The 13,080-nt window shown below is 43.6% G+C and overlaps 1 protein-coding gene across 1 annotated transcript in view; it reads right to left on the bottom strand.

Moving 5' to 3' along the window:
• The window catches only part of celsr1a (cadherin EGF LAG seven-pass G-type receptor 1a), a gene marked incomplete at its 5' end in the record, with an annotated part of 247,920 nt that overhangs the window by 45,882 nt on the left and 188,958 nt on the right, over window positions 1-13,080 (bottom strand). The window contains 3 exons of the mRNA XM_083655165.1: window positions 4,879-5,004; window positions 6,428-6,591; window positions 11,606-11,763. Coding sequence (XP_083511291.1) covers window positions 4,879-5,004; window positions 6,428-6,591; window positions 11,606-11,763 — 448 coding nt within the window. The remainder of the gene's footprint in view (window positions 1-4,878; window positions 5,005-6,427; window positions 6,592-11,605; window positions 11,764-13,080) is intronic.

Raw genomic sequence — 13,080 nt, 5'->3', positions numbered from 1 at the left:
ATCTAGCCAGTCTTTCATCTTTTAATCTTTCCCAGGCTAATCTCTGATCAACCAGATAGAGGAGGGAAACACTAGCAGTAGCAGAAGATACAAACAACCTGGGAGGTTTAACTGTGACTAAATCACAGCAGATCGCCCAAGACTTTGCAAATTCCGTATTTAGCTATTCTAAAGATCACATCTTAACGTCAATTATCATCTCAATTATTCAGAAACTGAGCAAAACTGAGCAAGACTTTGCTCAGCAGAACTAATCTATGCTCTTTTCTGTACATGAACTATGCTGGATCAGAGTCTGGATCGCATTGTGCTGGATCAGAGTCTGGATCACATTGTGCTGGACCAGAGTCTGGATCGCATTGTGCTGGACCAGAGTCTGGATCGCATTGTGCTGGATCAGAGTCTGGATCGCATTGTGCTGGACCAGAGTCTGGATCGCATTGTGCTGGACCAGAGTCTGGATCGCATTGTGCTGGATCAGAGTCTGGATCGCATTGTGCTGGACCAGAGTCTGGATCGCATTGTGCTGGACCAGAGTCTGGATCGCATTGTGTTGGACCAGAGTCTGGATCGCATTGTGCTGGATCAGAGTCTGGATCGCATTGTGCTGGACCAGAGTCTGGATCACATTGTGCTGGAGCAGAGTCTGGATCGCATTGTGCTGGAGCAGAGTCTGGATCGCATTGTGCTGGAGCAGAGTCTGGATCACATTGTGCTGCTCTTGGATTTCTTGTCTGTGCTCGGATTTCTTGTCAAAATTTTGCACAAAGAATCTGAGCGCAGAGAAGAAATCCAAGAGGAGAGGTTTCAAGAGTGCACGGAAGCAGTTTGAGTGTGAGTGCAGGAAATCTGTCCAAGCATAATAGTTTTGAGTGTGATCATACAGTTTGAGGACAAGCAGAGCAAATCTAAGCAGGCGTGGGGTGGGGCTATTTGAGGGTGAGGGCGGGGTTTGAGACGAAGATAATAATATAATATAATAATAATCCATAAATCATGCCTTGAAATTGTTGTCAAATTGATAGACCGCGCTCTTGGATATTGATAGGGATGGCATACAATGCTGATTTATTTTTTCTATTTTGCACATGATCTCACACATATTAGAAAACTGTAATCACTTTTGCAGTCATTCCTTTAGTTTGACAGTTATTGAGAGTTGATTTGAGTTCAGTTGTGTCATTTTCTGCATGAATGACAGCACTGGTCCACAACTCAAATCAACTCTCAATAACTGTCAAACTAAATGAATGCCTGCAAAACTGATTACAGTTATCGGATATGTGTGGGATCATGTGCAAAACAAATCAGCATAGTTTCTCCTTTAAGCATGTACTGTAGCATCTTATTTCCGGTATAATCTTTTTGTCTAAACTGTAATCCGCATTAAGTTTCCTCTCTCTCTCTCTCTCTCATTTAAAAAAAGGGTCTGTACAAATCAGAACCTGAACTGACGAAGCCTGAAGGCATAATGAGGAAAAACAAAAAAAGTTCACTTCCGTTGGGTCTGGAAGGTTTATGGCCGCGTGAAAATCCTGATAACAAATGTCTTGGTTCTCGTATGGCAGTGAGGTGTGTAAGCCTTAAACCAAGTGTGTCAACAAGCTCAAGAGGAGCCAAAACCTCTTCCCAGCGTCGCTGTGATCCCGAGCCCAGTTCAGATACTGGATCTGGGGCCTGGCACTGGTTGCACGGCTACCTCATCCATGAGAGGGCAAGGCGAGGTATTCACACCTTCACACATTGTTTGGAAGCTCGCCCTTGAGGAGGAAATCAAAGTTCTCTCCTTACCGCACAAGAACATGAGACGGGTTATTACTCAAAGCAGTGGAATCGCCAGAGTGTAAATAACAACATTTCTGGCAAGCGACGCTGTGCTTAAGTTATTTGGCTGCGAGTGGATGGATGAAAGAAGGGGATGGTTTTAGTTTATACTATCGTTTGGGATATAGGTCTGTGATGAAGTAGCCAGTAGGGAGCCAGAAAATGCTGACAAAATAAAAGCAGGCTCGTTTTCCCCTGCCAGGCATACTCACACACAAATGTGTACGCACAGGAGATGGGACAAGCAGAGTGTGAGTCACCTTAACCCTTTTAAAGCCAGCTAAGCACACACACACACACACACACACACACCTGCGCACGCACACACACACACACACACACACACACACACCCGCGCACACATGCACACAGAGAGTTGACTCCCGAAGTCCCGCTGTTGCAACATCCTAACCACTAAACTGCAGGCGTACATGAACACAAAGCTATCATTAATGTTGTCAGACACACACCACACAGATTCAGACACCATAAATCACTGGAATATGATATTAGCAACAAAATTATTAATAAGAAAATGAATACATTTTGAGTTGACTTATGTCCATGAGAAGGTATACAGATAACTAATACAACAACAAGGAAATGAGCTGGAACCTGCAGTGGAATTTGACACCTCAGAAATAGAAAACAGTCTGAGGGTAATTAAAGTCACAAGGAAACGGCACTTCGATGGTGGCGTGCTTCCATACTTCAAAGTCTTTTCAGTTGAAACAGGAGGTCAGCGTGGGAAATAACGCCGCGAGTGATAGTTGGAAAAGTGGTCAAAATGCTAATTGTACATCATCTTGAGTTGTCACCATTTCTGGATTCTGTTGAAATGAATCAATTTCAGACAGCAGGATGTAGCCTTCGGTGTCTTAGGGTGAGGAAACCCAATTTTCGGGGGTGAACGCCCAAAAGTGCTGCTGTCACTTTGAAAGTTATAGGTTTTACATGATGGGAGGAGTGGGTGGAGAATGTAAAGAAATATGTGATGGTATTATTGGTTAAAATTGTTATCAGTGGTCTATACAGTACTCACCATACTTGAGTGAAAGTACACATATCTTCCCAGAAAAAGACTTTGGAAAAGTCAAATTCACCTATTGGAATGTTACTTGAGTAAAAGTCTTAAAGTAGCTGATATTTTCTGTACTTGAGTATCAAAAGTAATTGTATCATAATAAATGTACTGAAGTATTCAAAGTAAAAGTACAAGTAAATGCTATTAATAAAATAGCAAGCTAAAGACCTGCCTGGGCTTGAGTAGAAATATTTTTCTAGCCTAGAGTCTTATAGCGGTTGGCAAACAACGTTATGTTGCATTACAGCCACCAACTAGAATGGCGTGTGGATCGTGATTAATGTAACTTGCAAACTAGGAGCACTGATTTGTCAAACCTGCTTGCTTGCAGGCTACCCAATTTCTTCTGATTTTACTTTGTAACTAAGATACTTATAGAGGAAATGTAGTGGAGTAAAAGTATCCATTTTATTTGGGAAATGTAGTGGAGTAAAGTGAAAGTTGACAGAAATATGAATACTCAAGTATACTCAGAAAGAAATATTATTTCATTACACTACACCACTGATTGCTATGCACTTACTGATATGACATGGAATAATCACAAAGAATATGCCATTTTCCAGGAAGTGAAGGAAAACGAATGGAATTTTGATATAAAAAAAAATACAATAACATGTAAAAAATACAGTAACATTTAATTTAGGTGAAAGTCATTTTTCATGTCATTGTGACTTATGGATTGAATGATCTATCTATCGCTCTCTCTCTCTCTCTTTCTCTCTATCTCTCTCTCTCTCTCTCGCTATCTATCTATCTATCTATCTATCTATCTATCTATCTATCTCTCTCTCTCTATCTATCTATCTATCTATCTCTCTCTCTCTCTATCTATCTATCTATCTATCTATCTATCTATCTATCTATCTATCTATCTATCTGCAGACAGGTCAGTAGGCATGCTGTTTACAGTAGACTGTCCAGTAACATGAGCCGTCTGTCACATGTGCAGCCTGCCGAGGTGGTGACATAGACACACAGAGGACAGCCACGGGGTCACTGCTAGGGTGTGCGTGTGTGTCTGTGTGTGCGTGTGTGCGTGTGCGTACGCGCGCGCGCGTGCGTCTTTTTTTATCCTTTGATGGTGTGTGGAGCACTGATATGTGAGTCACAGCCAGGTCTTTGTGTTAAGAGCCCAAAGCCCCTGGCCATAGTGTGTGTCTCTATAGCAGTGAGCGGTTGGGGTTTACTGTGACTTTCCATTGTGACTGCATGAATCACACTGAATCCAGAGAGAAATTCCTGATCTTAGTTGATCCCCAAAACACACACATGAACAGACACACAAATGCGCGCACGCACATGCAGGCACGCACACGCACACACACACGCACGCACGCACACGCACGCACACACACACACACACACACACACACACACACACATACACACACACACACACACACACACACACACACACACACACACACACACACACACACACACCCTCTCCTCTCACTCCCTCCACACACACACCCTCTCCTCTCACTCCCTCCACACACACACACACACACACACACACACACACACACACAGACACACACACACACGCACACACACACACACACAGACACACACACACACACACACACACACACGTACGCATGCACGTACGCATGCACACACACACTTGATCTCTATCTTGAGAGATGCTTCCTTCACAGGAGATACAGTCACATTAACTCTACTGTCCGTATCTGAATATTGCAAATAACTCTATACATAATTTGTTGACACTGAATTTACATGTATGTATTGATAACAAAAAAACTCTACTGTCCACTTCGTCACTTCCTCTGGCAAAGACAAAACACAGATTCTACACAGATGCACACACACACACACACACACACTCACACACACACACACACACACACACACACACACACACACACACACACACACACACACACACACACACACACACACACACACACACACACACACACACACACACACACACACACTACCTTGTTCACAGTTCTTGCCGCCGTAGCCGGTTGGACATTCACAGCCGTAGGTGTTCCACTTGTTGACACACACTCCTCCATTCTGACACATATCCTTCGCACAGAAGTTCTTCTTGGCCGGACAACCTTAACATTAAACACATTTGCATCCATTTCAGTTCAAACTGTAAGCAGACATTGTGTATGTATGTATTTGTGTATGTAGAGAATGTAAGGTATATGTATGTATATGAAGGTAAGTGGGTAGTGGGTAGTGGTAAGTGGGTAGTGTTGAACTAAATCACACAGATGCAGGGTTACTTTATTGCTATGCAGGATCAATGCCAGTACACTTTGAAGGCATCCGGGTAGTGTAGTGGTAGCTGGATCCCCTGCCTAACCAACACGAGGGGCGCAGGTTCGCACTCCCGTGTTACCTCCAAACCTCGTCCAAACAGGCACGATTGGCTGGTGTCTGCGGGTGGGAAGCCGAATTGGGGGTATGTGTCCTGGTCGTTGCACTAGCGCCTCCTCTGGTTGGTCAGGGCACCTGGTCGGGGTGGAAGGAAACTGGTGGGAATATCGTGATCCTCCCACATGCTACGTCGTGCCGGTGAAGCTCCCGCTGTCAGGTGTAAAGAAGCGGCTGGCGACTGCGCATGTGTTGGAGGAAGCATGGTGCTAGTCTACGGCTCTCCCCAGATTGGCAGAGGATGGAGCAGCGATCGGGGCAGCAGGGGGAAGAACTGGCTAAGTACCATTGGGGAGAAAATGGTAAATACATTTTGTGGGGACTCCCCTGCGACCCCCTCGTCAAGTTGACGTTCGAGTACATAGAGTACCGCAGGGATGACGTATTTTTGTAGGCTTACCCAGAAATCCCCGCGCTGCTGCTTCGTAGGGGTAAAGGTCAATACGATTTTTGTATGGGAATTTTGGTTAAATGCATGAAATAAGGTCTGTGGTTAACAAAACATTATGAAACAGCAAAGTTTGTGTTCAGCAAGATCATCTTCATGCGATTTTCAGAAAACACTTCAAAAGTCATAAAAGTGGTTTGTAAAGATGATCTTGCTGAACACAAACTTCATTGTTTCATAAACTTGTGTTAACCACAGACCTTATTTCATGCATTAAACCGAAATCCCCACACTAAAGTCTCATTCACTTTGACACGTACGAGCCGGAAGTGTTTTCCACACTCATTCCTGCGATACTCTATAGGTCTACCTGCATTAAGCAACACCTCAAGTCGAGGCTGACGTAGCATGTGTCCAGCTTAAGGCATTTAAACAAGCAAATTAATACCATTAAGAAATTCTGTAGAAAAAGCTTTCTTTTTACTTTTTACTTACTACTGTTTGAGTTCTTTTTCTCACTTGAATTGAAAGTTTACAGTAAAAGTGATTATGTGTTGAGCATAATTCCTGACTTTTGGAACCTTAAAATCCTGAAAAGTAATTGGATAATGTCCAAAATAGATGGACACCATCAAGCCTTGTGTCTGTGGCACTGCTGTTTAAATGGACGGAGTGAGCGTAGCTTTGGTTTAGCACGTAGCATGTCTAACCTGCCGTGGTGCCGTTGTTAGCGATGAAGCTAGCCATGTCGGTGGGCTTGCTGTCGATGCTAAGGTTTCTCATGCAGCCCACGAAGTCTCTGTTGCTGACCGGGAAGGTCTCCGGCAGGTTGGGAACTCCGCCTAGCATCAGCGGTCCCGTCAGGTCCAGTGATCTGCAGAGGAGAGGGAAAGAAACTGAATCAAGATCCAACATGCAAAGTAACGTGCTACCTTTCTTTTTTTTGTAATTCTCTTTTTATTTAGAAAAGTTTTTTCACATTAATTTCAGTTGAACATTTTACAGAGTAGAGTAGCCCTTCATTATTTCGCATTCAACAGTATACATTTACTTTATCTACTCCTTTCCAAACTTTTCCTTCTTTATATTATTTACTTGACATAAAACAAACCACAAAAACATGAACAAAAAAACAACAGAGATAGAGGGGATGCTCTACTAGTTTGACACAGTCATAAGAGGTACAAAGTTCTATACAAAGTCTCGTCTTTTAGGTGTTATAAATTCAATCCACTTTTCCCAAATCCTCTCAAATCTGTCCTTCTTGAGTCTCAGCGAAAACGTAAGTCTTTCCATTACAAATATATCATATACTATATCCACCCAGTCATTTATTGTTGGTACTTGAGGACGCAGCCACTTTTTGGTTAGCGCCTTCTTACTGGCAGCCATTAACATTCTAAACAGTAAAGCATCCGTTCTACTCAGCTCAAATGTTTCGTGACCCAGATACATCACTTCACATCGAAATGGAATTTCAACCCTAAAAACAGCTTCCATGGTCCTGTGTATCTCCTGCCAATATTGGGTGAGGGAAGGGCAATCCCAAAATATATGAAAGTGATTTGCAAAGTGCTACCTTTCAATAAAATGTCGGAACACAAAACATAAGCACTATGATTTTGCGCTGTGGTACAGGAAATCAAACCTCAAGATTAGAGTCAGATAAAGATACAAGACACCTTGATTGAACTCTACACGTTTTATAGGCCTACACATGACAGTTTACAGTACTGTAACAAATTACTGCAATAACATCCAGTACACTGTGTAGCTGCCAACTCTCACGCATTTCTTTTGTTCTGGTGACGTTCATGTCCAGGTTATTGCTCTTAGCCTTTGTTCACACCATACGCCAAAGTCACGCTAAAGCTGAGCTCACGCTTAACCGCTCACACAAGAAGCACTCTCTTTTCCTCAGCGCCTCGCTCAGCGCGCCTTGACCCTGCCCACACCTGCTGCACGGGCGAGCCTAGGAATCAAGTGTGCGTAGCGCACGAGATGCCTAGTAAATACAAATTAGCAAAAATAAAAAGTCTTGGTGTTGGTTCATAAAGCCAGAGTAAGGTCGAGTGGGTCAATTTACCATAATAACGCTATTTTGTCAGTAAAAGTTATTATTAAATATATTAAAATAGAAAATGTTGAATGTACAGTACACAAAATGTTAATGGTTGAAAGAGAGTCTGAGGTAAAGCATCAATCCAGGTTATCATGAATGACACTTGTGAAATAAGGTTACTGTGTCCACTCCAAGGTTTTAAGTTGTCACAAGCTAGCATCACCATGACCCAGTCAGGTTGCACAGAGTAGGTCATGCTACTCTGCTTACAGCCCCTAAACCCTCAACATCAAAAGGTGAAAGGCTTTGAGGGACTTACTGTGAAGCAATGCTGCCGACGTACAATACAAGTCCAAAGCACTCAACATATGATTTGTGCACAATCTGCACATACAAGCACAGCAAATGGCCTGAGGCATGTGCAGCTTACAGTAGTCCAAAAGACTTTTAGGAATCCAATGAGGAAAATCCTTTAAGACATCAAATCAGCATCTGGCACGTCTTGGAACCAACCAGTTGGGAATTTTAGAGCCACAACCTTATATGAACATATATGATGTATGAACAATATATAATGTAACAACGGTTAGTTGTGGCTAGTTTTGGAGGTTATGTAACCACCACAGTGGCAAATACATACATTGGTCAACTATACCTGCCAAGGAATGGCTTATGGCTGATTGGCTTAGGGCCAATCAGCTATGTGAGCACATATAATAACTATAAGTCAATCTCTTCCTGCAAGCCCTCCTGTGTGTTCTATGCAAACCTCTGTATGTGTGTATGGTTTGTATGTCTGTCTGTCAGCTTGCTTGGATGTAGTCTGACCTGCCTTTATGCCCTACCTGCTTATTCTTAAATGTTGATCCCCCCCTTAGAGAATGACTAATTAACTAATTGTAGTCTATTGACAGGCCGTTGTTATTGCTGTACTAACTTGTATTTGTTTCCTATTAGTGAATGGCCTATGACATCTGGCTGCAGGGACGACACTTGAAAACTAGCCCTTTGGCTAACACTGGCACATTTACCTTGTGGTTGATTCATTTGTACTGTCCCTGATCTAAATAAATAAATAAAATCTACCGAGTGCCCTCTGGTTTGGAACTGTTTCTAGTCCTGACTGTGCGGGTGGTTTGCGTAATAAAATACTCCCTATGTTTTTAAGTTAATGTTAGCTAGTGAATTAGTTAACCAGCTAGCTTGCGCTAGAGATGGGGACTTGGACTTGTGACCTGGACTCGAGTCGCACTTTAAGTGGCACACACAGTGACTTGAGACTTGACTTGAGACTCGTCCTCTAAAAAGTTGAGGCTCGACTCAGACTCGAGATTTAGGACTCGTGAACAATCTTTATTTTATTTTTTGTGTGCATTAAAATTAAGGATATGTCTAGTCTACTGTACTGTATGCTGTGTGTCTACACATACTGTATGCTAATAGATAAAGGAGTGAGGATAATTCAGTACATGCTTTGAATTCCTTAGTTTTAGCTATGCAGTGTTCTAAGCAGACCGGATGGCATGCAGCAGATGATAGAACACTCATCCATAATAGACTTGAGACTTGACTTGTTGGACTTGTGACCAAAGACTTGAGACTTGACTTGGACTTGCAAAAAATTACTTGTGAGCATCTCTGCCTGTCACTGAGGTAAATAACATTAGTAGTAGGAGGAGGAGGTGCCTAGCTGGCCATTTTGAAGACACACTTTGCAAATTTATACAGACTAAGTAATGTAAAATACATAAAGTCAACTGTTTATTTTATGGTGGCAATTAAAAGCCCCCCTCATCCCAATTCCAAGGGCAATTTTAGATGTGTCCGGAATTTTGCAGGTTTACCCCGCCTATTGTGCTTGTAATTTATTCCTAGTACATTGGTTCCAAACTGTGGTCTGGTGTGCGGGCTTCCCGGTTTACATACATATTAACCCTGAGGGATAATAGGTACCATACCATCTATTGGCATCTATTGGTACCAACCATGTCATGCTAGCTTGTCAGGAAGGTGGCTAAATAACGCTCCAAATTTAGGCTACATTTTGTCGAGGGAAAAATACTTTTCAAAGGGGTCCTCTTTTTCACAGCCTAGTGTTGGCAAGTGTGTGACGTGTGTGTGTCTGTCTGTTTGTGTGAGTGTGTGTGTCTGTTCGTTTCGAACCAGTAGTCTTATGTTGTTATTTAGCATATCTGATACTATTTACTATAAATACTATAAACTACTATACATTGTATTTTATTGAAAGAAAACAAAATACTAGTATACGCAGTGGAAGTGGTCCCTGTGAAATTTGGTTTGGTACATAGTGGTACTTGGTTTGAAAAGTTTGGGAACCCCTGCCCTAGTAGGATAACTTGCAAGTAGACCAACTTACAGTAATGACAATGACTGTGTGTGTGTGTGTGTGTGTGTGTGTGTGTGTGTGTGTGTGTGTGTGTGTGTGTGTGTGTGTGTGTGTGTGTGTGTGTGTGTGTGTGTGTGTGTGTGTGTGCTCTGTGTGTGTGTGTGTGTGTGTGTGTGTGTGTGTGTGTGTGTGTTGTGTGCGTGTGCACATTGCATTTGGGTATGTTCCACTTTCACCGAACCCAAGTGTAACCTGCAAGTGTGTGTCACCCCTGGACAGTTAATTGATCATCATAACACCTCTCAGCTACTGTGACCTGCACAACGAGTTTGTGAAGGAATGTAACCTCATTAGCTCCTCTCTGAATCTCTCTCTCTCTGCACACCAAATGTGTTCCAGCATGCTAGCTCATCTAAAGCCTCCTCATTTAAGAAATACAAAAACCATCATGATTCACAGCAAAGAATCAATTAGTCTATGATCAACATGAGTGGGCTAAAGCCATGCTGAGCTGCTGTTTTGGTTGTCTTAGGCCTTGTCTGACAGCAGAAAGGCCATAGGGATGAACAGAGAGATTAACCCAGACAGCAGAGGATGGCTGTAATGAAGGTGATCTGACATAGTCCCCAAGGCAAAACATATTTGCCTCTTAGTCTCGCCACCTGAGGGTTGTTTGTGTGTTTGTGTGTGTGTGTGTGTGTGTGTGTGTGTGTGTGTGTGTGTTTGTGTGTGTGTGTGTGTGTGTGTGTGTATGTGTGTGTGTGTGTGTGTGTGTGTGGGGGGGGGGGGGCGTTATTATGGATAGCACCACATTTCTTGTGAAGACCCGCCTCACTCTGCCTCTGAACGTCTCACTCTATCTCTGATTGGCTTACCCTGATATTCGTACACTAACCTCAACTAATCATCACTCCTCATGCCTAAACGAACCCAACCCCAAGCAGAGGCAGAAAAGGGCAGGTCTTGCCAAGAAATGTCGTGCTATCCAGAACAACGCGTGTGGGACGGATTGGAGTGCTTGAGCTTAGAGACCCACAGAGAGACAGACAGAGAAGGAGAGAGAGAAGAGAGGGAGAGAGAGAGGGAACGAGAGAGAGAGAGAGAGAGAGAGGGAGAGAGAGAGGGAGTGAGAGAGAGGGAGTGAGACAGAGAGGGAGTGAGAGAGAGGGAGTGAGAGAGGGAACGAGAGAGAGAGAGAGGGGGAGAGAGGGAATGAGAGAGAGAAGGTGGAGAGAGAGAGGGAGAGAGGGAATGAAAGAGAGGGGGAGAGAGAGGGAGTGAGAGAGGGAGAGGTATTGAGAGAGAGAGAGGGAGGGAGGGAGGGAGAGGAAACAAGAGAGAGAGAGGGAGAGGAGAGGGAGTGAGAGAAAGGGGGAGAGAGGGAACAAGAGAGAGAGAGGGAGTGAGAGAGACGGAAAGAGAGAGGGAGGGAGAGAGGGAGGGAGGGAGGGAGGGAGGGAGGGAGAGATTCCAGCTCACTTCTTCTGTCCAGTCTGGGTGCCCTGGGCAGCGCAGGAGTAGTTGCCGATCTGGTTGCCAAAGCGAATCGCCATGGAGATGTCACAGTCGTCCACGGCAACCACAGTCACCTTCTCTCCCGAGGGTCCGTGGGGGACGCCCAGGCGCCCGATGTTAGGCTGAAAAACAAGTTACAAATCTATTATTGCATTCAGTTAACTATTACACCTTGCCTGGGTCCAGACCTTTGACTCCGCCCACTCCACATAGTTGAGTTTGGCTGCTTCTGGTCTGGCATCGTCATATGCAAATGCTTTTTCTCCGGTTTTACCAGTGATTCATCAAATCAGCGCTGAGGGGGACTAACGATTGTCCAATCAGTGTCAATAAAACAGTCCAACGGGCGGGACTAAACCATCAACAATGCCTGTGGCTGCCGCCTGCTATCGAGGCTGTTTTAAATGGATTAAAAGTGACAAGTCATTTGAAATGTGAACGGCACTCTGCTTGGAAGGCATTTATTCAAAGCGGAGATGTTCTCCTGACTGGAGTAACTAACGTCAGATTAAGGCCGATACGTTGGTCTCTAGTGATTGGTTAGGGAAAATGGAATTCCTCTGGGGGATTCCCCTCATAGAAATGTGTTAAACCGAGTGCAATCTCAGACTAGAAGGTGGAAATGAGTGTAACAAGTTGACAATTCCGTCTGACATCACATCAGGCTGTATTACACCAGCCCTTAGAACAATATAGCGATCATCTCCATAATGATCCAAAGCAGCTTTTGTGCTTTTTGAGATGACGTTATGGTATTTCCTTAAGTGACAGAAGTTTAAGTGAAAGAAAGTAAAGGAGAGAGAAAGAGAACAAAGCATGCAGGAAAGACTAGGTGTCCATATATATATTATTTTTTTGTATGAATTTTCTTTTTTGTATGTATCAGAGATAATGGCCACATTTGGGTTTGGTTCATTTCTTTCTTTCTTTCTTCCTTTACACCAGGCGTGTCCAAACTTTGTTGAATGGGGGCCAGATTAGAGCATGTGAAAATGCCGGGGGGCCAGCTGCTTCTCGCATTATGGGTTATACTTCTTTTAAATCAAAATCACATACAAATGTAGTCTAAAGATTTTGTTTACCATCTGAAACATTAGTGCTGCATGTGCTGTTCCTACTTGGTTCCTGTACAAACTGTACTGTATGATAGTGCTGTCATCGTTAGTTGAAGGGAAAAAAATGCAAATTGGACTTGCTTGATTAACCAATACTGTGTGGAGGGCCACATAGAGTATATTTTGAGAGACAAGCCGAGGGCCACTTAAAATCTGTCCGCGGGCCGCAATTGGCCCCGGGGCCGGACTTTGGACATGCCTGCTTGACACAGTTGGCGTGGGCAGCTGCTCTGGTGCTGGATCAGTGTAGATGGCCACTAACACAAACAATGTGGAGCTGACTTTAACCCACTTGGAATGGAAGTGCCACGGCCTCTTCTGGCT

Source organism: Poromitra crassiceps (assembly GCF_964638095.1).
Source record: "Poromitra crassiceps genome assembly, chromosome: 2".
NCBI classification, from domain to species: Eukaryota; Metazoa; Chordata; class Actinopteri; order Beryciformes; family Melamphaidae; genus Poromitra; species Poromitra crassiceps.
The sequence above is the reverse complement of the archived record's forward strand: the minus strand, read 5'-3'. Positions and strand labels throughout refer to the sequence as shown.